The sequence below is a fragment of the Ictalurus punctatus genome, chromosome 19, assembly GCF_001660625.3.
Source record: "Ictalurus punctatus breed USDA103 chromosome 19, Coco_2.0, whole genome shotgun sequence".
Lineage (NCBI taxonomy): Eukaryota > Metazoa > Chordata > Actinopteri > Siluriformes > Ictaluridae > Ictalurus > Ictalurus punctatus.
The window spans coordinates 21,596,438-21,623,865 of NC_030434.2; the positions used below are offsets into that span (position 1 = coordinate 21,596,438).

Genomic DNA, 27,428 nt, shown 5'->3' on the forward strand with positions numbered 1-27,428 from the left:
GTTTCAGTATGAGTATGGGAAAAGGGTAGCATGTTTGCCTCGCACCTCCAGGCTTGGGGTCCACCCAGCGTGCGCACCCAGAGTTTGCATGTTCTCCCCGTGTTTCGGGGCTTTTCCTCTGGGCTCTGCAGTTTCCTCCCCCAGTCCAAAAACATGCACTGTAGGCTGATTGGCGTTTCCAAATTGTCTGTAGAGTATGAATGGTTGTGTGAATGTGTGCGATTGTGCAATTGGACTCCCTGTCCAGGAAGTCCCCTGTCTTGTGCCCTGAGTCCCCTGGGATAACCTCCAGGCTCCCCTACGACTCTGTAGGATAAGCGGTACAGAAAATGGATGGATGGATGGATGTTTTTAATGCCCAAACACAATAAAACTTGGCGTAGGAACATGTGTACACCTTTGCTCTCATTAAAAATACCAAGACCTATAAATATTTGAAAATATCACAATGTTATCCAAGGGCAGCTCTATAAAGTGGTCTATGGCCCCATGTAAAATGTGACTGTCCACTCCGGTGGCCCCTCCAAGTTCACTAACAATAACAACAACAACAACAAAAGCCTTTCACACATTCACTTTAATGTCAGTTAAAAAGGAAGAGATAAGGTTTACACACGCCAGGTTTGAAAAGTTTTATTGAGTCTAACTTGCATGTAGTGGTTACGTCCTTACAAACAATGTAATAACAGGAAATTGGACAAAACAATCAGGAATATCGAATGTTTTTTGAGTTCAGATGAGTTGGTAAAAAAAAAAAAAATCAATATGACTAAAATTTCACTCAATTTACAGCTAGCATTGATTGCTAAGCAGATTTCCATGTGCCTTGCCATGCTGAAAAAACATCGCCATTGTGTCACGGCCTGTCTCGACGTGACGAGCAGAAAATCTGGCTGTTTTTACGCCTTTTTTTATGGGATACACTCAATGGTCTGTGTCCTTGCTACAGAAATGAAACAAACACAATTTAGATGTTGCTTTTTGCGAGCTCTTTGACAGATATTTGTATGTTAGGTGCTATCGAGTGCAGTTTGTATGGGTGTAACTTGATAAGTGTTGTAAAGTGTATTAAAGGCAAACGGTCTTTTATATTTGACAAACTTCAACTCTCTGCAATCTGCATCTCAGTCTCAGATAACCCTTTCACTCAATCACTGGCGCACACACACACACACACACGTACACACACAGAGAGACACATGTCGGCGTCTACCACTTTCACACTCTCCAGAATCTGAAATTACAGCTTCAGCCTCATCCAAAATTGGCGAGGGGGGGTTGGGTTGGATGTGGTTGGGGGGGTATGGGGGGGACTGGAAGAGGAAGAGTGAAGGCGGCGATGAGGTTGTCTCTTTTTGACATCAAACTTTATTACAGTGCATCAGCAGACACAGAGTGGGCATGAGCGAGCGAGCGAGCGAGCGAGTGGGTGAGAGAAAGAAAATACGGGAAGAGACAGAGACAGATTAACAAAAGGACTATTTTTGTGGCACGTCTCTTGCTTTTCCATCCTACTGTAGTCTCTCTCCTCTTTCTCTTTCTCCCACTCCACACGTGTGGTGTCTAGCATTCTGCTTGTTTTTAATAAATCAAGTGACTATAAGGAGGATTAGATCTAGACCTAGAGGACATTTATGATGCTGCGGAAGGCCTACTTATGTTATACTTTATGCATAAAAATGTAGCTCTGTGCATCCACGCGCCGAACGGCGTGAGAGTGAAGGCTAATATGTGAGACGTGCGAAATCGGCCAGTCACATCTTTTGAAAACTGCTGCTCATGTTGCGTCACAGGGCAGCGTAACACATTCTGAGGACAGCGCTATCCACCCTCTTCCACACACATGAGCTCAGAGACGCCCAGGATTCACTAGTGTTGCTGTGATTGACAGGGAACAGATTATACAATCCCTCCCACAGAGAGAACATGGACAGTTTAGCTTTCTTAGCTGATTCATTGTCAGGATTTAAACGAACAACAGGGTGAATAATCGAATAATCAGCACCTTTTAACCAATCGGAACGGAGCATTCTGCAGCGTTGTGGTAGAACTACATCAGTCTAAGATCAAAGCTCGAACGTTTTCCGTTTTCTCCTCTCCTCACTTACTTACTGTCTTTTCTGTTTACATTCCGAGCCAAACGTGTGGACGTGTCTTTTTTTTTTTTCCGAGTGACACGAGCGTGCATTTATCAGCCCCCGCCGACGACTAATCACCGTGATTAACTCGGTAAAAGACTGAAGTCAGAACGGGGAGCGACGCTAGTTGTAAGTATGCTCGTGTATCATACACACAGATGGATGCTTTGAGAGTGCAGATGTCCATCGAGGGCCTTTTGTTGGCGTGTATGAAGGCATGATTTTCAAAAGGAATGGAAAATATCGCAGCAGCTATTATTCATGAGGCCACTGACATTTTTATTGACTGAATAACAGAATGTTCTCCTTAAATCTCCGTTTAAGAAAACAGTGGCACAGTAAAGCAAACACTGACACGAGCGGCGGCACACCTATGTAGAATCGTAGTCTCGTCTATTAGACTGCGTGTGTATGTGTGTGGGTGAGCGAGAGAGAGAGAGAGAGAGAGAGAGAGCGAGAGCTCTTGGCTCATGATGTTAATCAGTGCTGTGAATGTTCCTGTTGATGAGTGAGAGTCCACACAGCTGTTCTGGAGTCTGCTGTATGCCCAGCCGTGTGTGTGTGTGTGTGTGTGTGTGTGTGTGTGAGGTGTCAGGCTGTGTGGGCAGATGTCTCATTGCACACATGTGTTTGTCACGGCTGGTCTCGGCCTGTCCGGCCCTGGTGTAATGAAGCAGTATCAGGAATCACTGAGTATAGTCCGAGCTCAACACACACACTATCCGAGTCTGAACTAACACACCGCTATTAGTCCGGGACATGTTCCTCACGGGTGCTGGTGAACATCAACATGGAATGAATTTCACTTGAAAATGTTGTTGGATGATTCGTCAAGCACAGAGACCTGAACACCATATTAGTCAGTTTTGGTTTTGGGGTCTTTATCCTGAGATAAAATCGTTCAGAGATCACGAGTTCCAATCCTGACAGTGTCGCAGCCATTCATGACCAAGAAGTGAACACAAGTTGGGGCAGTGGTAACGACCCTGACTCTCTACACACTGGGACACTGATGACTCACCGATTTCCGGGGACATGACTTGTAAAACGTCACCACTGGTATTTACCAACAACACGCAGGACCGATATCTTTCTGACATTATATAAGTCAATATCAATTTGTTCGCTTAATCACACACGTTTCTGTCACGGTACTTCAAGCAGGATTGTATTGTAGCTAGTGGATTTTTTTTTAAAAATCATTAAACACATAAACGTCGTTAGACTCGAGCAAACCGTATATGGAACGTCAAATAAATTAAAAAATGGCTAACGTAAGTAATCAGTTGAGAGCCACGACAATGATAACAAGCTGCTTACATTTGTAGACGAAGTTAGCGGAGAGTTCATCCGCCATTTTGTTTTGCGCCGAGAGGCTTCAGATGACATGATGTGATTTCCAGTAAGGGAACATGGTGAGCATCGATGCTCTGTGGTTTTCGCGGTGCATTGTGGGATTTTTTAGTGAGTGGAGTGAACGCTCCAGTACACTGGAAGGATTTTGCGCTTGAGACAGCAGTTAAAATGGCCGACTGTCTGATCAGTGCCCTGACTACTGAACTAGAGAGCTGGTCGGGACGCTCCCTTAGCCTTCATTAATACCTGCTGTATGATAGTAGAGACCTACATGTGGGTGAATTGGCTAAAAATAAATGACGGAGAAGTTTTTCAGTCCATACCGGATTCCGCGGGGTTTTTTTTTTTTTGTGAATGTTGCGTGCAAAAATAATTGATTTTAACATTGATTTTTTTATTTGTTTTAATTTGTGATGCAACTTGAAGAGGTTTTTTTTTTTTGCGTAAAACTTCTGGAACTGGCGAAATCGCAACTGTACGAAATAGTTCTGGACGCTCTTTCGCCGTGATGCTTGTCGGTAAACGAGATCTTTTAGCTGTACTCGTGTTTGACGCGCGCACATCAGCGTCAGCCGAACGCGCGTTGTGATGACGTCACGTGACAAATCCGCGGGAAATCCGTGGCCTTTTTTAAAAAAAAAATCGCACGCTCCCCCGAATATTGCTTGATTTTGCTCCAATTTCTGCGATGGCGAAAATGGCGAGAAACTGGAAATTAAACCTATACGTTAAATCGGCGTGTTAAAAGAGGAATAAAACACGTCGGGTGGTGTGGAGAATCCCCAGACTGGTCTGATTTAAAGATGTTCGCATGTGGAAGAATCCAGGCGTGTACTGCATGATGTGAAAGGACAGAGTGTTTTATGAGGACCTGGAAAATGATCAGGGCTCAAATATGAGCTGAATAAATACTATGATGTCATCAATAATCAGATTTCAGTCTGCTATCGAAAGGAACCGTCGTGGTGATGATTTCAGCCGGAGAAGACGCTCGGGTGTTGAAGGAAATGTTTAATAAAGTCAGGAATCCAATCAGATTTTTCGTCCGAGATCCCGATCCTGCGGCGCAGAAGTGTGCGAAAACGTGTCGGATTCATTGATTCATGCTAATCCGCTTCCACCCGAGGGTTTGAACTTAATTACCGGACTTCATTTTGATGCTTATGCAAACAAGAAAAGCATAAATATCAAACTAATAACTATCTCCTAGCAAATATTTCACTTTCATTAATCAGACAGCTTTTTTTTTTTTTTAGAATTATATGGATGTATGGAAATGGAATGGAAATGAGTTTTGTTGTGTGTGTGTGTGTGTGTGTGTGTGTGTGTGTGTGGTACTTGTACGGACTCGGTGTGAACGCTTTGTGTTGTTTCTGTCTGTAGCGTGAGCTCACAGCACAACAGAAGAAGCCGCGACTGCTCGCCGACTTCAAATGAAATTAAAACCTATTTTTGTCAGAAGCTGTGTACAGAGCGTACGTAACAACGGCGTGTAATTACTGCGCGTGGTTGTGAGACTGTCTGCGCTAGTTTAGTTGTGCGACAGCTTTAGTGACTTGTCAGAGAAGTGTGTTTAGTTGTGATGTTTGTAAGGAGTAATCAGATTAAAGCTGTTAAAGAAGCGACTTGATGCCGCTGCTGTGATTTTTACATTATTTCAGAGTGGAGTTTTTCTCGCACTGCAGTCACAATAAATACAAGTGGAAGATTCACACACACACACACACACACACACACACACACACACACACACACACACACACACACACACAAGGTCTAACAGACTTTAATTTCGTTTTAATGACAAACCAAATCCCTGTCCAACCCACACATACAATTACACAAAAACTGAATTTGTGTGTTGTTGTGTTATTTCTTTGCTGTATTGAGTTGTGTTACGCTGACATTGTGTTGCTGAGTTGTATTATGCAATCACAATATAAACAATTTAGTTGGTGATTTGTTCATTTGTATTGAGTTGTTAGTTCTTTGCACTACTGAGAAGTGCTTTTCATGTTGTGTTGTGTTATCGTGTCGCTGAGTTGTGTTATTCCTCTGCTATATTGTGTGATTTAGTTGTTGTTTTGTAGTTGAGTGGTGTTGTGTTGTTTCCTCACTGTATTATTGTTTTGCTGAGTTGTGATGTGTTATTAAATTTGCTTTATTGAGCTGTGTTGTTTTGATATTGTGTTGTGTTATTATGCTGCTGACTTGTGAGTTCTCTGCTGTGCTGAATTCTTATTTAGTTGTGTTATTGTGTTGCTGAGTCTTATTGTTTTGTGTGTGTGTTTTTTGTGGCTGTATACAGTAGTTGTTTGTTATTTTGATATTGTGCCGCTAAGTTGAGTTGTGTTGTTTCTTCGGTGTGTTAAGTTGTGTTATTTTGTAGTTGTGTTGTGTAGCTGAGTTGTGTTGTGTTGTTTCTTTGGTGTATTAAGTTGTGTTATTTTGTAGCTGAGCTGTGTTGTGTTGTTTCTTTGGTGTGTTAAGTTGTATTATTTTGTAGTTGTGTAGCTGAGTTGTGTTGTGTTGTTTCTTCGGTGTGTTAAGTTGTGTTATTTTGTAGTTGTGTAGCTGAGTTGTGTTGTGTTGTTTCTTTGGTGTATTAAGTTGTGTTATTTTGTAGCTGAGTTGTGTTGTGTTGTTTCTTTGGTGTGTTAAGTTGTATTATTTTGTAGTTGTGTAGCTGAGTTGTGTTGTGTTGTTTATTTGGTGTATTAAGTTGTGTTATTTTGTAGTTGTGTAGCTGAGTTGTGTTGTGTTGTTTCTTTGGTGTGTTAAGTTGTGTTATTTTGTAGTTGTGTAGCTGAGTTGTGTTGTGTTGTTTCTTTGGTGTATTACGTTGTGTTATTTTGTAGTTGAGTTGTGTTGTGTTGTTTCTTTGGTGTATTAAGTTGTGTTATTTTGTAGTTGTGTAGCTGAGTTGTGTTGTGTTGTTTCTTTGGTGTATTAAGTTGTGTTATTTTGATATTGTGTCGCTGAGTTGCGATGTGTTATTTCTTTGCTATAGAGTTGTTATTTTGTTGCATTATTGTGTTACAAAGTGTGTTGTGTTATTTCTTTGCTGTATTAAGTTGTGTTGAAATGTGTCTCTGTGCTCACTGAGGTTAAGGTCAGGATTAGGTTTAGATGTAACACATCTAATCATGTAATCAGCTGCACGAATAATTATGCTAAGAGAAGGTCCTCACAATAAGACTATATATATATATATATACATATATTCTCTGTGTGTGTGTGTGTGTGTGTGTGTGTGTGTGTGTGTGTGTGTGTGTGTGACTCGTGCAGTACACCACTGCCTGTAGGCCTCTGAATGTCTTGAACCTGCTGAGTGTTGCATAAGTCACGCTGTGGACCAAATGTCCCAAATCTGCCACGCTTTAACCCAGAGAGAGGAGCGGGGTGGAGGAGGGGGGCAGAAACACACAGCCTCTGAGACATGGAACACTTACACAAACTTCTCATCCTCTCTCTCACACACACACACACACACACACACACACACACACACACAGAGAGAGAACCATATACGCCTGTGTTGGCTGTAACATGGTTTAATCCTCCTATTGTGTTCTGGGTTCTGGCCCTCTGTTAGAGGGTGTGTGTCTCAGTGTGCGTGTGTGTGTGTGTGTGTGTCAGTGTGGGTTTAATGCGCTGTGTGTGTAGCATGGCTGCGTTGGCTGAGGAGCGTAGATGAACTGGGATCCTCCCGCTGTGCTGGGATCAGACGATCAGATGAGAGCCGGGTGTGAGCGGACCGCTGCCTTCTCTCTCATTAAACATCGATGCGCACACACTCTGCATCCGGCCGTAACACAACTCAGCGTCATGGTAACACATCTCAGTAACACAATAAAGCAACACAATACAGCATTGAAATAACACGACACAACTCAGCAACATACAGTAATAACACAACACAGTGACTCAATAATATATTTTAGCAATGAAATAACACAACTTGGCAACATAAATCCACAAAACAGTACAGCATTGAAATAACACACACGATTTGACAAAATTTGAGAGCAAATATCACAGCACAATACAGCAAATAATACAACAGAGACACAATAAAGCCACAGAGTACAGCAAATAAAACACATCGATATAAGACAACTTGATCCAGCTAAGAAGAAACACAACTCAATAACACAATATAGCAATGGAATAACAACAAAACTCAGCAACACAATAACGCAGCGCAATACAGCAAATAACAAAACTCGGACAACGCAATAACGCAGCGCAATACAGCAAAGAACAAACCTCGGCAACGCAATAACACAGCGCAATACAGCAAATAACGCAATGCCTTAACACAACGCAATACAGCAAATAACAAAACTCGGCAACGCAATAACACAATGCAGTACAGCAAATGACAAAACTCGGCAGCACAATAACACAGCACAATACAGCAAATAACGCAACGCAATAACACAACGCAATACAGCAAACAACAAAAGTCGGCAGCACAATAAAGCAATGCAATACAGCAAATAACAAAACTCGGCAACGCAATAACACAACGCAATACAGCAAATAACAAAACTCGGCAATGCAATAGCACAACACAATACAGCAAATAACAAAACTCGGCAGCACAATAACACAACACAATACAGCAAATAACAAAACTCGGCAACGCAATAAAGCAACGCAATACAGCAAATAACAAAACTCGGCAACGCAATAACACAACGCAATACAGCAAATAACAAAACTCGGCAACGCAATAAAGCAATGCAATACAGCAAATAACAAAACTCGGCAACGCAATAAAGCAATGCAATACAGCAAATAACAAAACTCGGCAACGCAATAACACAACGCAATACAGCAAATAACAAAACTCGGCAATGCAATAGCACAACACAATACAGCAAATAACAAAACTCGGCAGCACAATAACACAACACAATACAGCAAATAACAAAACTCGGCAACGCAATAAAGCAACGCAATACAGCAAATAACAAAACTCGGCAACGCAATAACGCAACGCAATACAGCAAATAACAAAACTCGGCAACACAATAGCATAACAAAATGCAATATCAAAATAACAATGTGACAACACAGCTCAGTACATCAAATAAACACAACTTCTCAACAAAATAACACAATTAATTGAAAATACAGCAAAGAAATAACAGGACATGGTCCCTTGCTGTGACTCTGAGCAGTAGGTACAGTGTTTATCCTGCAAAACAATAGCATGTGCTGGATCAAGTGCTGTTTTATAAGCTGTTGAACAATGAGTGTGGAAGCCATTTTGTTCATTTAAAAACAAATGTGAAGTGATTAATGGGATAATTATAATTAGGACTATTCATGCAGTAATATATTGATATACTAGACTCCTACTAGATGTTAATTTCAGTCTATTTTTTACTTTTTCTGTTACACCATATTACATTTGTTGTTTGTTGGGGGGGGGGGGGGGGGGGCTGTTCTCCCTTCAGTTCTCCCTTCAGTTCTCCCTTTATCTCCGCGTAGCAGGAAGTGAACTGTTACTCAACTGGGTTAAGGTCTGGTGATTGACTTGGCCAGTCTAAAATTCCACTTCTTTCTCCTGATGAAGTCTTCTGTTGAGCTGCCAGTGTGTTTTGGATCATTGTCTTGCAGCATGATGAAGTTCCTCCTAATTAATTTGGATGCATTTCTCTGTAAATTGGCAGACAGAATGTTCCTGTACACTTCTGAATGCATTCTGCTGCTACCATCAGGACTTCCATCATCAATAATACCTTTATTATTAGTGAGCCTGTTCCAGAAGCAGCCATGCGAGCCCAAGCCATGACGCTACCTCCACCATGCTTCACAGATGAGCTCGTATGTTTTGGCTCATGAGCAGATCCTTTCTTTCTCCACACTTAGCCCTTTCCATCACTTTGGTAGAGGTTAAACTTGGTTCCAGAACTTTTGTGGATCATCTCTGTATTTCTTTGCGAATTCCAGTCTGGCTTTCTGACTCTTACTGCTGATGAGCGGTTTACATCTTGTGGTATGGCCTCTATATTTTTGCTTTCTAAGTCTTCTTTGAACAGTGGATTGTGAGACCTTCACCCCTGCCCTGTGGAGGTTGTTGGTGATATCACTGACTTTTCTTTTTGTTCTTTTTCTTCACAGCTCTCACAATGTTTTTGTCATCAGCTGCTGTTGTTTTCATTGGCCGACCCGTTCTCTCGTTTCAGGAAATTCTGGATTGTTGTATTGGCTATACCCAATGCCGGTGCAATGCCTCTGATAGCTTTTCCCTCTTTCTCAGCTTCTAAATTGACAATGTGTGTGTGTGTGTGTGTGTGTGTGTGTGTGTGTGTGTGTGTGTGGAGGTTGTTCGTCTCTGCACAATTCCCTAGCTAACTATATGACCTGTGAGCTATTAATTGAAACAGACAGCCTTAATGAGCTGCTGTGTGTGTGTGTGTGTGTGTGTGTGTGCGTATGTGAAACGCTTCAATAAAGTAGTTGTTTAAAGTCCTGTGAAAAATGACAGCTTCACCTTGCCGACTCTCACAACCTTTCCCACCTCGCTTCAACGCCGCAATGTCAGAGACTAAACATTTCTTTAATAACTCCCTCACACATATGCATTTCCCCCGTTTCTGTGCACGTATTCACACCCACACAGATTGCCACAAAGTAATTATGGTCATGGTACCACCGACATTTTTAATTGATTCACCAAGAGCTGATGGTGATAAATACAGTCCTGTGTTTAGCCTTGAAGCCTGTACTATATTTACGTACTTCATATTTTCTCCATGTCTTTTTTTTTCCCCCCTCACTCTCTTCGCTCAGCCTTCGCTTTTCTCTCATCTGTATTCCTCAGTCCTCATCTTATCTCTGTCTCTGTTCTCAAATCAAACTGAATGAGCTCACTCATGGTCTGAGTTTACATTTAAAATTCCTTTGAAACATTAATGGGCACTTTAAAAAAAAAAAAAAAAAAAAAAAAATCAAGATTTTCTTGTAATGTGTTTTTCCACTCTTGCTTGAACAAGTCTATAGTGTCTTACTTCCATCTACGCTTTTAAAAATTCAAGCCAAACGCCTTGATAGGATTAGTCCATAAGAACACATCAACACATACAGTCCCTTGCAGAAGTATTCAACCCCCTTGAACTTTCACATTTTCACATTTTGTAGCATTACAACCTGATACCAAAATGGACTTAATTGGGAATTTATATTATGTATCTAAACAGAATAGCCTATAATATTGAAAACGTTACATTTCTGAGTGTATAGGTTTTCATTCTTGTTGCTCTGGTACCCCTAAATTACCCCTGGGGCATGCAGTTTCCATCAGAAGTCAGATAATTAGTTGAATGGATTTCACCTGTGTACAGTTAAAGTGTCACATGATCTCAGTATAAATAGTAATAAAATAAATCATGTTCCTTGAGTTCCCCAGAGTGCTCTTTGTTAGAGAATGTACCTAAACAAACCACATCATGAAGAAGAAGGGGCAAAACAAGTACGGGACATAGTTCTAGAAAAGTAGCAATAAACAATATCCCAAATTTTGAACATCCCACAGAGCACCATTGAATCCATTATGAAAAAAAAATGGAAAGCATTTTTTTCTGAAAGCATGGAGTTTTTATCTAGTTGAGGTTGTCCAACAAATATCAGTGACTGGGTAAAGAAGGGATTAGTCAGAGAAGCAACCAAGAGGTCAAAGGTTACTCTGAAGGAACTAGAGAGATCCACAGCTTTGAGATGAGAGAAGCTGCTCACAGGTCAACCATAGCCCACAGTCCACCTGAGGTTCTCTGCTCTGATGAGACTAAAATTGGACTTTCTGACATTGGTACAAAGCGTTAAGAAACCCTACACTGCTGATATCCCTACAGTGAAACATGATGGTGGTAGCATCATGTTGCGGCTTAGATTTGTATCAGCAGGGACTAGGAAACTGGTCAGGGTTAAACACAAGTGCCATATACAGGGCAATCCTAGAACAAAGCCTGTTGCAGCCTGAAAGAGTCTTGAGACCAGGGCAGAAGTTCACCTTCCAGCAGGACAGACAAGATAAAGCATACTGCCAAAGCTACACGGGAGCGGTTCAAATCCAAGAGCTTTAGAGATAGTATGTCCCAGTAAAATTCCAGACCTCAATCTGATAAAGACTCTGTGGAAAGACTTGAAAATTGCTGTTCACTAGCTTGTCTGACAGAGTTTGGGCAATTTTGCCAAGAAGAATAGGCAGAAATATCAGGATCCAGATGTGCAAATCTGATAGAGACATATCACAGAAGCTGGACTTGCAGCCAGCTCGGTTCTTCCAAGTACTGGAGGTGAATGAATATGCATCTAAAAATGTCCGCTTTTTTTGTTTAATTAACCTCTGTGTTAGAATAAAATATAAATACTAGACACGCACCGATACTAAATTTCTCAGCCGATACCGATAACCGATTATTCAGAGTGATATCGGCCGATACCGATAACCGATACCGATACCTCTGCCTTTTATGCCTTCTTTTAAATGAGTAATAATTAATTCCACAATTCTGAAAGAAATGCAAATAAAAACTTTATTCTCTCCATTTCAGCAAGTTGTTTCACAGTAACTGGTCTCATCAACAGAAAACACATTACTCTAATTAACATGAACTCAATTCTGAAGATTAAAGTAAGATTATTAACTTATTGAATGTTATTCATTCATATGAACATTGACGGAATTGTAAAAAACCTCCTGCTGGTCTCACATTCACTCTCCACAAACACAAGCATTTCTACTTCATCACCGAACATCTAACTGGTAATATATAGGCCTAATACAAACTTCTTTTTGATGATATTAACTCATGAACATTAACTGTATATGAAACATACTACTCTACAAATATATTTTTCTGTGCAATATATATACTACTTTTTTTGTCAATTCATCTTCATTTAAATCTCGAGCAGCGAATAGTCTGACTCGAAACTCCCGCTTCACTGCTGCTCACTTCTGGTGTAAAGTTATATCAGTGCAGAGATTACAGAGTTTACAGAGATGACAAATGACAGTTTTGTCATCATTCCACACAAGACGCATCATCTTTACACACAGCACACAATCGATGTGTTTTCCCGCCCTCTTTTGAATACGTATGCCAAGTATAAAGATGGATTATAGCTTAAGACTATGTTGAGACTATGTTACTTGTTGCAAACATTTTTTAGTAGTTTATAAACTCATGTAATACAGATTAGGACTGTTTTTTATTTTGTTATTATTACTTTTTGACATTTTCTCCTCACTTTACAGCTTGTGCTATTACCAGAGGAGACAGCATGCAAAAGAAAACAGCTGTTATGAGCTCTTTTTTTTTCCCCCACCTCAACAAATAATAAAAAAAAAAAAAAAAAAATGATGAAAACCACAGGAGCTTTTTTAACTGCGTGCTTGTTGACAGCTCGGTGTGTTGTTTAAGTGATTTATACGTGTTAGGATAACCCTTTGGCCTGGTAGAAATCACATTAACTCAACCCTCCCAGTCTGTTGCTTATAAATTAGTTGGTGAAATCTCCTCCTGGATTGTGTATGCAACATATTGGAAAGGCTTCTCTTCCCCTCCCTCGCTCACTCAATCACTCACTCTGTTTTTGCTGACTTCTGTGTTTCTGATCAATGCTTGTTTTTGTTTTTTTCTCTGCTTACTAATATTACTCTCTCCATTCATCTGCCGAGGAGACTCGGACGAATCCGATACGGATTCAACTAGTCGACTTGTTTCACTTATTACTCTAGATACGAACTCTTTAAGCGTTTCATGTACACTCTTCCAGATACAGACAGGAATATTTAAATATGAGGATTAGTATGCAATGCCATTTTGTACGCTTTAAGACGTGAGGTGTAAATTATTCTAATAACATTCATAGCGCTTCAGATGTTTGTTCACGCTTTATTTAAAGAACACCTACATTTGTCCTTTATAGTGTATTCATAAGCTTTGCATAAATCAGTGGTCCTGAAACTTTTTCAGCGTGAGGTCCCCCCTTGTGTAGGGTGCATCCCTTTGTGGCCCCCTAGAGTCGTCAAATATTCACAAATTTCGTGGGTTTTTTCTTCCACGCAGCTCCTCTGTATTAAGTTTCTCCGCTAAGAGACTGCGTCCTCTATCTAAAAACGTTATTCATAGATGAGGAACGTAAAAATGTTATCCATTTTAAATAGTCTTAGGTTTTATCGGCGTGTGTCTAACAGCACTGCACACTGGTTTATCAACCGATGTCTCTGTTTGGTGTGTGTCTTAGTGTGCTGTGTATAATTGATTTCATTTATTAATATTTCTTACAGGGGCGCACGGTGGCTTAGTGGTTCGCCTCACACCTCCAGGGTCGGGGGTTCGATTCCCACCGTGGCCCTGTGTGTGTGTGGAGTTTGCATGTTCTCCCCGTGCTGCGGGGGTTTCCTCCGGGTACTCCGGTTTCCTCCCCCAGTCCAAACACATGCACGGTAGGCTGATTGGCGTGTCCAAAGAGTCCATAGTGTATGAATGGGTGTGTGAGTGTGTATGTGAGTGTGCCCTGCGATGGATTGGCACCCTGTCCAGGGTGTACCCCGCCTTGTGCCCCATGCTTCCTAGGATAGGCTCCAGGGTCCCCGTGACCCTGAAGAGGATAAAGCGATATAGAGGATAGATGGATGGAGATTTCATATTTTTATGTACATCATAGCTCAATTGTTGACAATCCCGAACTTACCTACAGTACAGGTAAACCTAATGTTCTAGTACTTCTATGCCACCCCCCCGGCACCATGTGGCAGCCCCCCAGTTTGAGAACCACTGGCATAAATCATTTGAATTAGTCAAAAGGTGTTGATTAGTTTTCTATTACAGCTGCTCGTATTAATATGCTTGTTCTGACACGTTATCATTTCTGTTGTAACGATTTCTATGGTGTGTTTTATTACGTGTGTAATCGTTGATGTGGTGAGGGTTCCTGTAAGGAGATGTATATTTAGCGTTTTTGGAAGGAGTCTCCAGTACCAGCACTATGTAACAGTCACACTGTACTAAGGGTACTAAACTGTACCTTTCCTTATAGCTGAGGCAGGACTCTCAATGATACACGTTTAGTGCTTTAAGTATGTATCTTTAACCTTGAAAAGTCGCAACTTTAAAGCTTTACAGGTCCAATTACACACAAAGATGTAGGCTTGAGCATACAAACCCAGCGACAAGGGACGGTACAGATGAGCAGCGTTTCTTCCTGGGAGTGCAGAGTAAACTTTTGAGCTTTTCGACACTTTCATTTTTTTTCTTAGGTAACAGGACAAGCTGCTTTGTTTGTTCGTTTTTCTGCTTTATTAACTTCTGGAGAGATAAACCTGTTCCGCAGAGGTTCCACAACATTAAACATAACTATCAAGAGATAGAAAGTATGATGCAGAGAACCGCTGCATTTTAATAAATACCAAAAAAAAAAATTAATTGTTGCCAAATTGTTGTGATATACGAGAAATGAAACACTTTTGGACGAAACTTTTGAACGAAAAATTCAGGTCACATTACACCACACCGATGTTGATTATTTCCTATTAACAGAATGCCTCAAAGTGTTTTATTGCAACTGTTCAAGATCAGCATCTTATTATTATTATTATTATTATTATTATTATTATTATTATTATTATTAATCTTTATCCTAAAGTTATTAGTTTGTCTTCATGAATAGGACATTTATGACCCTTTAAGGCATAATTCATGAAGGCACTGGCTTTCCAGGTCACTACCATTCACTAGTTAAACCCTTGTATGGTTTCCTTTAACGTTTTGTCGTTGTTATTCTGGTGTGATTGTGATGATGAGGCTCCTGGTAACATGAGAAGATCTTTCAATATTGGCACGTTTACATTGAAGGTATCAGGCAGACGCCCTTATCCAGGACAGCTTCCATTCGTCTCATTCGTACATCTTTGAAGTCGAAGGTTGGGGGTCTTGCTCATCTTGGTGGTACTGGGGTTGACCTTCTCATGACCTTCGGATCAGCGTCCAACATCGGAACCTCTGAGCTATACTAAGAAATGGAATAATGTAAACAATGAAGTGAAATAATTAGAACCGTGTATTGTATAATTGAATAATTTGTGTATATTTTTGTACTTTTATATGTATTTTTTTTAATATCATGAACGATTTCTCAGCACAGTTTCCGTCTGAAATCTGAGCTCCATAAAACACCAGCGCTCGTTTGCCGCTGGACACCGATGCAGCAAACACCACTCTCCGAATGTAAACGTTTCAAGTGACTGCCTTCTGTAAATTACCAAATCCGAGCAACTTTTATGAGCAGACTGCTACGTTGAGACACACACGCAGACACACACACACACACGCACACACACGCCCATAAAGCGAAACATAAGAAGAAGAAGATGGATCTCGGGACAGATTGTTAGTGACATGTTAATTTCTACTTCGTCACTCAAGCTTGGTGCATCTGCAATCAAAGTGATGGCACACAGGCAGAGCTATCAAACCTTCGTATAGCTCCAACTCCGCCTTCTCAAAGTGGCTTTTTCTCTCTCTCATGCCGCCTCGTAACTGTCCTCACCATTTCTCCCCTGCTCTCTTTCTTCTTATTCCACCACTTCTAGTCTTTTATTTCACCGACAAGTCGTCGTCGTTGTTTGTTTAGCAACACGGTCGGAAAGACGACTTACTACGCTTTTTAATGACACTGTAATTAACACTTTTAATAAGCTGCTAATGTTCTACTGTAGGATAACTGTGGTACGGACTTATCGTTCGCCTACTTATCTGTGACGTAAAAAAAAAAAGGAATCAACACCCTGAGAGAATGCGGTTATAGGAAAACAACCAACAGCTGATGCAAACTACTGTACGAACCCCTCCATGTTGTCGTTACCCAGCATTACCAGCATCACGGTGACCTAGACGTGGATATTATTAATAAAGCAGAGGATGATGATATCATTTACGCTTCTCTAAGATGGTTTTGCATCGACACACTGTGTATTAAACATATTTTCCCCCTGTCTCTCTCTGTGTTCCCCCGAGGCAGGCAGCCGTGGTACTACGGCTGGGGTTTCAATCTTCCTCGAGGGCAAGCACTGCTGGACAAGTGGAACCAGATCCCCGACTCCACTGACATTCTGCTCACACACTGCCCTCCTCTGGGTGAGTCACTAATCACACACACACACACACACATATATATATATATATATATACAGGTACACACTTCTTCATGACTTTCTCCTGCGAGTTTGTTTCCACTGAAACACACGTCGACGCACACACATTTGCTTTGAGGGCTTTGCCAGATGGAGTGGCTACAGCAGGCTGCTAAAGCATGCAGCATCAAGACGCTGTTCGCAGTGCGGCAAATCCCTCTGCACACAATAAAACACACGCATACACACACACACACGCATATACATATATATGGGAGGGGGGGAAAGTTTCTCTATAAAGACAGCTGCATTTTAAGACACCTAGCCCTTGGGCCTTTGGAGTGTGTGACAAAGGCTTAATTCTCATGAGATGTGTGTGTGTGTGTGCTCTGAGGCGTGTGTGCATGCATACGTTCACCAATGACTGGAAATCAGACCGTCTGCATTTGCATCACTTGAGATTTGTGTTATAATAATATATCCGGACGAATAATATATCCGGATACACTGTCTACGAGCCACTTATTTATTCGCTTGTTTGTTTTTAGTTTTATTTATTTATTATTTTTTTTAATATAATGTAATTTTTTTTTATTCGGGTATCATCCCCTAAAAGTTTTTATTTATTTATTTATTTATTTTTTTTTTATTTTACTTTATTTTACCTTATTTCATTTATTTGTACTAAAATAATTGAATCCAACACATTTTGCGTATGATAGAAATCCTTTTCTTTCTTTCTTTTTTTTTTGTTTTGTTTTGTTAACACACCCGGTGCTCTGACGTTCCTGTAGCGTTTTACCAACGTTATTTAATTTAGATTTCTGTGTTATTTACATTACTTTCGCACAGAGTTACGTATAAAACATCACTTAAAGTCAAATCATTTTAAGATAATAAGAATAAGATTATGCGGAAGTTATTGAACAAACCGTAAAAATTGGAAAATGAGTTGTTTTGAGAAAAACAGCAGATGAACAACGTTATTAAACAACAGAATTCCAGGAAACGAATGATTACATAAGCTACGTCTGTACTTGGACTAATGGGAATAAGATTTACGGTAAAAAAAAAAAATTAAAAACCCCCAACAAATTAAAAACATCTGTTTTCACCTGAAAAATGGAGAATTTGCTATTTATTTTGATGTCTTGAGGAAGCAAGCTGAGCGTTTTCGCTGTAATAACGCTGTGATGTGTGTTAATGCAGGTTTTCTAGACTGGGTGCCGAGGAAAATGCAGCGTGTTGGCTGCATGGAGCTGCTGAACACGGTGCAGAGAAGAGTCCAACCCAAATTACATGTCTTTGGACACATACACGAAGGTAAAGTTCCACATGTAAAGTAAAAATTCAGTTAGTTTCACAGCGACACTAGCCGAGCGTGGGCGTATGTGAGCTCGTGTATGCGGAAGAGGGCAGATAGCGCTTTCCTCCGGGTGCAGTACACTCCCTTGTGATGCAGTGTGAGCAGCAGTTTGAAAAGATGGGGACATGTCTCGGAGGAAGCACGTGTACATCTTCACCCTACCCAGTTGGTAGTTGTTGTATGATTGGAGAGAGCTGGCTCGTGGCTGGGAATTACCGAGACCAAATTTGGGAAGAAAAAAAAAAAGTTTGGTTACTGTTAAATATCAAATGCTCACAGTGTGTAGGTAAAATAATGGGTAAAAACAAATTGTAAACCTGTATTAGGACTTTCTACCCAATTGAGTAGGATTATAATAGAATTTTCCCAATTTAGGAACATGGAACTACATAAAACTCTGGATAAGTGACTAACTAGTAACTGATCGAACGGTTACCTCTTACCTCAATAGTGCCAACATCTACAGTGTAGCTGTTAACTATTTCTGACCCATTGCTACGGCGATACCGGTGACACCTGAAAACTAAATCAAATTCACAGCTTCACTGAAGGGGAAAGGACATGCGACATGGAAGAAGCACACTGGCATCTGATGGCGCTTTAGTTGTAATTTGAATTCGACAGACCTTGCTCTTGTGAGCCAATTAAAAACAAGTGGGCGGGAATGTGGTCTCTGAGTTTGGTTAAAAAAAAAAAAAGAGTGTGTAATTGCATATTATTAAGAACAATATCACACCAAACTTTTACCTCAGTGGATTATTACAGTTTTTCGGCACAGAGGAACACCAGAGGAAATAAAAAAGCTCCTTTACCGTCATACGCTCAGATTTTTGTGGTAAATTTCTGTTTTTACGCCCTGCTTGCTATGATTTTTCCTTTGCGGTTGTTGTTAGAAACGTTGCAGACTCTGGATAAGTTCACGACTATAAATAAAAGGTCATGAACTATGTTTGATGTGTTTATGTTTAGTGTTGTTGTGGTGCTTCACATTACCGTTTTTGCCTCGCGCCACAGTCTCTGAACCGACGAGACCGCAGTTTTGAACTCTGTCCAATCATCTTTAAACCTGATCTCATTGTCGACTTTGATTTTTTTAACAAGCCACGTCATCAGTTCACTAATCACGGCAGAGAGGGGAAATGAACTAAAAAAAATCGCTGGAAGTACGTGAAACCTCGCTTTCTCGATAAGCTACCTCAAGCCAAATCATTTACATAAACGAACGTGATTGGATGAAAGCTGCAATATTTCAGGTTTTGAAAACTAGAGTTGTTGAACTACAGCCAGTTTGGAATTTTTCTATTGGTTCTGCTACAGTATTTTACTCGGCCTGATCTGCCGTGAGCTCAAACACACTCCATTAAGCTCCAGATTTCCATATTTACACAGAATTGAATTAGCTCCGAGCTTCAAAATGTCCTTCAGTAAAGCTGGCAGAAAATGGGCAAGGTCAAATCTGTCACTTTGAGTTGTAGTTTAGTTAAAAGGTTTCATTGTTTTGTTATTATGTTATGAATTTGTGATCTGAGGGTGTGTTCTGGCAAATGAATTCACTTTCATTTGTAATCATGTTACAAAGAATCGTAAAAAAAAAGACCTTAATTATGCCTAAAGGGAGGGTATAAATTATTTATGTGTATGCCTGTACTGTGAGCAAGTGTCTCTGCTGTTCTCTCCGCTGCAGTAATATTTATAGCGTTCGAGTAAAACTGAATTGTGAATGAGTTGGAGAGGGGGAGCTCTGGCTGTCTTTTATTTCACCTTTTTACTAGCTCAATTTTTAATCTTTAATGCAATACCAATCGATATCAGTCACCGAGCAGCCGTCTGCAACAAGACATGCGTTCACTGCAGAAAATCCATCAGCGAATCGGATGGGAAACGTTTTCAAGTCTTAATCCGATACTAGTCTGAAGTTCTGGGCCAGTATATCACTGACGCTTTTTTTTTTTTTTATTTTATTTTTAGCATCAGTTTTTCATATTCAGAATACTGGTGCTGACTAGCAGTTTTCTGATTCTTAATATGCCTTCTGATATTAAATCTTTGAGTATACGCTGATACACATCCTGCACTCGTACAGTCTCACGGTAAGCGTTTTGGCAGGGTGCTTTACAATATATATATTATTTTCAGAAGCATGATTTGTTTTCCATGTCAGTTAATATCACACATATTCACACCATAACATACTATACACTGATCAGCCATAACATTAAAACCACCTGCCTAATATTGTGTAGGTCCTCCTTGTGCTGCCTAAACAGCTCTGACCCTTCTCCACAAGACCTCTGAAGGTGTGCTGTGGTATCTGGTACCAAGACGTTCGCGGCAGATCCTTTAAGTCCTGTAAGTTGTGAGGTGGGGCCTCCATGGATCAGACTTGTTTGTCCAGCACGTCCCACAGATGTTGGATCGGATTGAGATCTGGGGAATTCGGAGGCCGGGTCAACACCTTGAACTCTTTGTCATGTGTATCAATCCATTCCTGTACATTTTTACAGTGTCTGCAACAGTGTTTAGGTAGGTGGTACGTGTCAAAGTAACGTCCACATGAATGCCAGGATCCTAGGTTTCCCAGCAGAACATTACCCAGAGCATCACACGTCACCTGTCAGTGGTTTTAATGTAATGGCTGATTGTTGTATTTCAGTGGACTGAATTGGGGAAAAAATGTCAAATCTGATTCAGTTCTAATCCAGTGTTCAGGCTCAGGATTAGATCCATACATCCTGCAGTCATCCTCCAGCGTATTCTCCAGTCATCTGCATAAACCGTCTGTCACTCACACGTGAACCATGAATATCCGTAATCATGCGTAAACTCACATGAACGCAGTAAGTTCGGTTTTTTTCAAAGCTGTATGATTTTTTTTTTTCTTGTATTATATCAGTTGTCATGTTGTCATAATTCTGGCATGCATGATATGATTCACCCTGCATGATCTGAAATAATATTACATTATAATATTACACACACACACACACACACACACACACATATATATATATATATATATATATATATATATATATATATATATATATATATATATGTGTGTGTGTGTGTGTGTGTGTAGACAGAATTTTGTTTATTTGTCAGATCAGCTTTAACTGTAATTAATTTGTGGTGATACTAGAGGAATAAAACACTTCAGGACATGCCGTTAGAAGAAATGAATCAGCTTCAGGGTGGTAAAAATAACTCCACACCCCATCGTGTTACATTCCTTACACGAACGCTGTCAGTGCTGTCGTATTTCCGCTACACAAACTGACAAATAACTGTGACTTTTAGACCGCTCATTTTGATTCCCTCAAGTTTATACAGTGGGTTAAATCGCATTTTGAGAATAGTGTGGAGAAACTCTCTATAGTGCACCAGGTGAAAGAAGCAAATGATGTGAACCACCAACAACCAACCATTGACGACAAGGAGGCATGTGTCAGTCATGTTTGTCCATTCGGAAATCTCTGTTTCTTATACTAGAACTTTGATCGAATAAAACTCCTGACTCGGACTAGAAACAAAAAGAAAACACCCTCTCAACTCGGAATAAGTACTCAACCCCAAGTTATACACAAATGATATGAAATCAGCATGGCTGCTCACAACATCAACAGTAAACAAAGTAGCTCTTCTTTATTTATTTTTAAATGAGTTATACTGTATATACTTTATTCGTTTTAGATCCATCAATATACAGATATAATATCCGCTTGGCATCCATGTTTTTTTACACACTTTGTTGCTTGAAGTCGAAAATGACACAATTCCGAGTCTTACTCAGCACAACAGTCCAGCATGTGTGTTGCGGATGAGGAAACACTGAAGGGAGGGGCTATCGAAATTGCTGACTATACCTTTAATGTATTTCGCTTGCTTATGTCTGTGTGTATGTTTGTTTTGTTAGGTTATGGCATGATGACGGATGGAACCACTACATTTATTAATGCCTCCGCCTGCACAGTCAACTTTCAGCCCATGAACCCGCCCATCGTCTTTGACCTGCCCAATCCCAGGAGCTCGTGATTGAACTCAGCCCCGCCCCACACTTCCCAAAATCAGGGTTCATTTTTAAGTGTATTTGGGTGCTCTTTTGTGTACATATTACAGAGAGAGAGGGAAAGAAAGAGAGAGTGAGAGAGATGCTACTCTGGAAGATTTGAATCTGTCTTTGTGCCATATTCTGTTCTCAAATCCTGACTTTGCTACTGCCTCATTTACTGAGTGATTCTCACGCTTTCATTGCACTTGAAATGTTGTGACAATGCCTCTTGTTTGTTAATGGTGGACACACACCGGGACAACCATCATATGGACCGCGTAAGACGCGAAACTCTGGAAGCCCCATAAGAACATCTGACCTTTTAATTACTTCACATCGGAGAAGGTTAGAAAGGCCTGTGCGCTGATCGGATCTAATCTGATGTGATCTGATCTGACGCACGTGTCCATTTCCAGCCTCGTTGTTCCCGATCTAGTTCTTCAGTGCTGTACAGAGAGGACCTCCAAATCAGACACTGAAAATCTAATGTACAGTTGCTGTTGTATAAAAAAAGAAAGAGAAACAATTCTCCATTTCTATGCTTCTGTTATTTGTTTTATTGTAAAACGTACGATGTGAGTGAGTTTGTAGCAACACGTTTCTTTTTTGCCGAGTGCTTATTAAATATGTCATTAAGATATTTTAATTCACTATTTCTCATCTGAAAATGCTCAAAGTGCACTTTTTGTCTCACGAGAATGCATTGCTCTACAAGATCGCGCCTATAACAATTTTTTTTTTTTTAACGTTCCTCCTACTTTCATTGTTTACTTTCATGTGTTTGACAGGTCTGATTATGGTTATTGTTATATTTACAATGAAATAAAGTGGTCTTTTGTTTCGTCTTTTTTTTTTTTTAAACATGGATGAATAAGTGTATGAATCAGACGAGCATGTGTGAGAGAGAATCGAGTCAAAAACGCTCTTCGAGTGGCCAGGAAGGAAAATGTAGGGCCCTAGCTTGAATAAAGAAAAGGAAGACAGAGAACAGCATTTGGATGATTATGTAAAGGCTTGGAGTCTGAATTGGTGTGCCATATTGTTTTGTTTTTGTTTTTGTTTTTACCACAGTGCTGTTGAATTCTCGAATCTTGATTGGTCATTTCTATAGTAACGACTTCCACAGGGACTCGTACGATGGACGCTCTACATAAAAGGACGGATAATTGATGTGGTGAAGTTTTCTCTTTCTGAGGAGACATTTATTTAGCATTCATGGAAGGAATTTTTATTACGTTTATTTTGTCTTATTAACATCGAGAGAGGGGAAAAGAGAGAGAGAGAGAGAGAGAGAGAGAGGCTGGTGAGGGAACAACTATTTATAGCTGCTATAACATAAGTGCTAAGAGGAAATAACTTGTTTTGTGGACGTTTCAGGACATGGAATGTAACTGCTGTGAAAAGAGATTCAGAGTACAACGTGTCGTTCTTTAATTGGTAAAAGATTGTAATGGTTGATAAATCGCTGTGGTGCATATAAGAGAAATAAAACACTCCAGGTTGCTTTGTTTCGAGCCACATCACACCTCTTCGTCACTGATTATTTTCCTCTAACAGCACCCCGGTTTGTATTTTACTCAATTCCTTCCATGTGTATTTGACAGCACTTTTTGAATATGCGCACTTCATTTCCTTCAAGTCCAGCTTTCTAATTCGTCCTGCTCCTTCAACGATTGTACCGTATGTTTTGTTGTTGTTGTTTTTGTTGTTTTTTTTTTTGTCTTCTATTTTTCATACTGTTCTGATATTTCTAAGACAATCTGCTGTGGTGTGCATTATTTGTGCTGAATCTTGATCTTGTTGTTGTTTTACTTTTTAACACTCAAAAGTCTTGACACTGAGAAAACATTGTAAAAAAAAAAAAAAAAAAAAAATCTTTCCTTTTCATGAACAACCTGATCCGCTCCCATGTCGCCTTTTAGGCGTTTCTCGTATTCTGACATGGTGTAAGATTGAAACGTTTCTCCGCTTTCTGTTGCAATCAAAAGGATCTGAATTTCATATCAATTATTTGAGAAAACCTCATTTACACAGGCACAAACCATATTCTCTCCTTCATTCGGTCACCTCGCTCTTCCACACTTCTGCACATCCTAATGAAATCCTTCATTCAAATAATTACATCAGTAATCCTGCGGGATGGATTGTAATTTATTCCTAGCTGGCTTTTACTATGCTATTAAAGACTTCTCTCTCCTCGCCTGTCCTTTCTGCTCCTGTCCCTTCCTTCCCTTCTGTCTCTTGCTTATTGTTTTCCTTTTCCTTGTTTATTTATTTATTTATTTATGTTACCATTTTTTAATGCAATCCATTTTATACACTTTCCATCTCTGTAAAAGGCACCTGTTTCTTTCTTTATAGCCTTTTTTTTTTTTCTGCTGAGATGCCATGCGCTGTCAGCCTCCACCTCTCTCTCTCTCACACACACACACACACACTCACGCACAAATAAACATCATGCATCATCACGTCAAGCATTTCATAGCTTTAGATGGGAACAAAGGGCCGGTTTATACTGCGTGTGAGTGGTGTTAAATGTCCCAGAACACACTGCCAGATTCACTTCGATGCTATAGGATGCCAGAATCGTTGAGTAATGCTGTGGAACAAACGTATAGACGACCAGCACTGATAGAAAGAAAAGCATTAAGACATACATAAAAATATCAAATGTTGTATTTTTTATTTTTTTTTGGTACGTCTGAAAATGCCATTGTTGTGACAGAGACATTTGTTTTTGCAGGACACTTCTTTCCTGTCATTACTTCCTGTCGTTTTTCAGCAATGGAAGTACATAGTGGGAAACTGTATATAATTCTATATATATTGTAGGTTATTTTCAGCAGTAGCTTAAGAATCCAGATACACCGTGACCCTAATCAGGAATGAAAAAAATACATAGTTTCTAGTTTCTTAAATTGTTTGTGTGAGAGACTCGCAACATTCAACGTTCTTTTTTTCTTTTCTTTTTTTTTCTTTTGCCATGTTTATTTTATACAAGGATTTTTGCCTTGTGTCATGATGGGTGCCAATAATTCTGGAGTGCAGTGTATGAGTGCTGTATAGTGCATGCTGTCTTACAGAAAAGTCACACTAATGTTACATGAGAATATGGTGGTTTTTACACACAATTACTTTATTGTCCCAGAGGATTCTTTATGATTCTTTTACATGCAGTTTCTTTACTTATGATTCATTTACTTTCATCGGATTTTTACATGATTCATTTATTTTCACGATTTTTTTTTACCCATGATTCATGTGTTTTCATGTGTTTTATTTACACAATTCATGTTTTTTCATGTTTTTTTTACACAATTCACGTATTTTCATGTGATTTTTACAATTTATCTGCACGTGATTTTTACACGATTCATTTATTTTCACGTGATTTTTACCCACTATCCATTCATTTTCACATGATTCATTTATTTTCACGTGATTTTACACGAGTCATATACTTATTTAATTTTTTACGTGATTCTTTGCACAAGATTCAGTTTATTTTCTTATGATTTATTTGTTTTTAACATGATTCATTTCTTTTTTTATGAGCACATTCGCCTCACACCTCCAAGGTCGGGGGTTCGATTCCCACCGTGGCCCTGTGTGTGCGGAGTTTGCATGTTCTCCCCGTGCTGCGGGGGTTTCCTCCGGGTACTCCGGTTTCCTCCTCCAGTCCAAACACATGCACGGTAGGCTGATTGGCATGTCCAAAGTGTCCATAGTGTATGAATGGGTGTGATTGTGCCCTGCGATGGATTGGCACCCTGTCCAGGGTGTACCCTGCCTCGTGCCCCATGCTCCCTGGGATAGGCTCCAGGTTTCCCGTGACCCTGAAAAGGATAAGCGGTATAGAAGATGGATGGATGGATGAATGTGATTTTTTCCCCCTCTCTTTTTCTGTAATGAGAGATGACGTTCTGCCTCACTGATCTACAGATGTCCTGGTCCTGTTCATATGCTCATCATAACTCATCCCTTCTGAAAAAGATCCCTTTCTTCCTGGAATTACTTCTTCCTGTGAAAATTGAAGCTCCCTATTTATTAGATTTCACGGCTGTCTTATTATAGCCAGATTAAATACTGGCCGTTGTCATGAATAAGGACAAATAATAAACTTATTTGCAGTGAACTCGGCCATCCACGTCCTTTTTAATCTACAGACATGTACAGGCGTACCTATTTATAATAACCTCTAGCAAGCATTATCTTTTTTTTTTTTTCTGAAAAGAATTGTTCAGCAAGGCACAATCACATCCATATAGCTTTCCCATTATCATGTAAGATATTATCACCATGACAACGCCTCAGGGCACAGGGAAAGATGACAAGAAGAAAGTTCATACTGTCTTACATGCTGAACAAAAGACAAAAACATTTTCTGGTACAAGACGACATGTTATTAGTCATGATACGTTAATTGTGATGGCATCTTTTGTTTGTCTTTTGCAGTCTTTGTCTGGGATTTTGGACATTGCTGGTTAGTACAGATTGTGTCTTGGAGAGATTTTTGGGTAGGTGGCAGATTTCATGCGGGTTGCCAGGTTTAGCTTTACCCACCCACTTTTAACATGGCTCAGGGCACTACGGAGTTGCTCCATGGGGAGTCATACTAAACCAGCCCCCGCTCTTTGTTCGCCGATGGCTCTCCTGCGATGCCAAAAAAGACGAAATCTCCCAATTCTGTCATCAGAAGAGTGTCAGAACAGAGCCTCGGGGTGGGAGGTCCCTGCTGAGTTTTTACCCGTTCTCCACTTCCTTTGCTGATTTACTCGAACACAGTGCTTCTTTCAGTCATCTGCGATTCAGAGGGAGAAAAAAAAGCCCTTTTTATACCAGTCCTCTACGGACGTACTCATGCTGCTTTCACTTGCAAGGTTTCCAAAATGTGCTTTATCCAAAATTGCCCTATGCCTCTAACTGAACTGGGAATACGTTTATCTTCTCCTTCTTTTTTTTTTTTTTTTTTTCTTTTTTAAATCTGTTCATTTTCGTCATATTTAAAACATTATCTTGTAAACATGTTCCCTGTTCTGTTTAAATGGTGGTGTGTTTAAAAAAATAAATAAATAAAATAATACAAAACAAAAAAAAAAAACACACCACCAGGTCCTTGTTTCTTTTTATGTCGCATGTCCAGCTCAAGGTTTGACAACTGTTTACTGAAGATAATGTGGACACGTAGATTCAGTTTGTGGTTTGCAGGAATCAAGTCTGCATCTAATGATTATTTCTGATTATGAGTCATTTGATTAAAAAAAAACAACAAAAAAACAAAAAACAACAACATGTCAGTCAATCAACTGAAACTAACTAGGTTTAATGAAATAACAGGACACTATCTACAATACAGTACATTTGCAT

The 27,428-nt window shown here is 39.9% G+C and overlaps 1 protein-coding gene across 1 annotated transcript in view; it reads left to right on the forward strand.

Moving 5' to 3' along the window:
• The window catches only part of mpped1 (metallophosphoesterase domain containing 1), a 56,966-nt gene extending 31,515 nt beyond the window's left edge, over positions 1-25,451 (forward strand). The window contains exons 4-6 of the mRNA XM_017493891.3: positions 16,536-16,651; positions 17,857-17,970; positions 21,927-25,451. Coding sequence (XP_017349380.1) covers positions 16,536-16,651; positions 17,857-17,970; positions 21,927-22,045 — 349 coding nt within the window. The 3' untranslated portion in view covers positions 22,046-25,451. The remainder of the gene's footprint in view (positions 1-16,535; positions 16,652-17,856; positions 17,971-21,926) is intronic.
• The last annotated feature ends 1,977 nt before the right edge of the window (positions 25,452-27,428 follow it).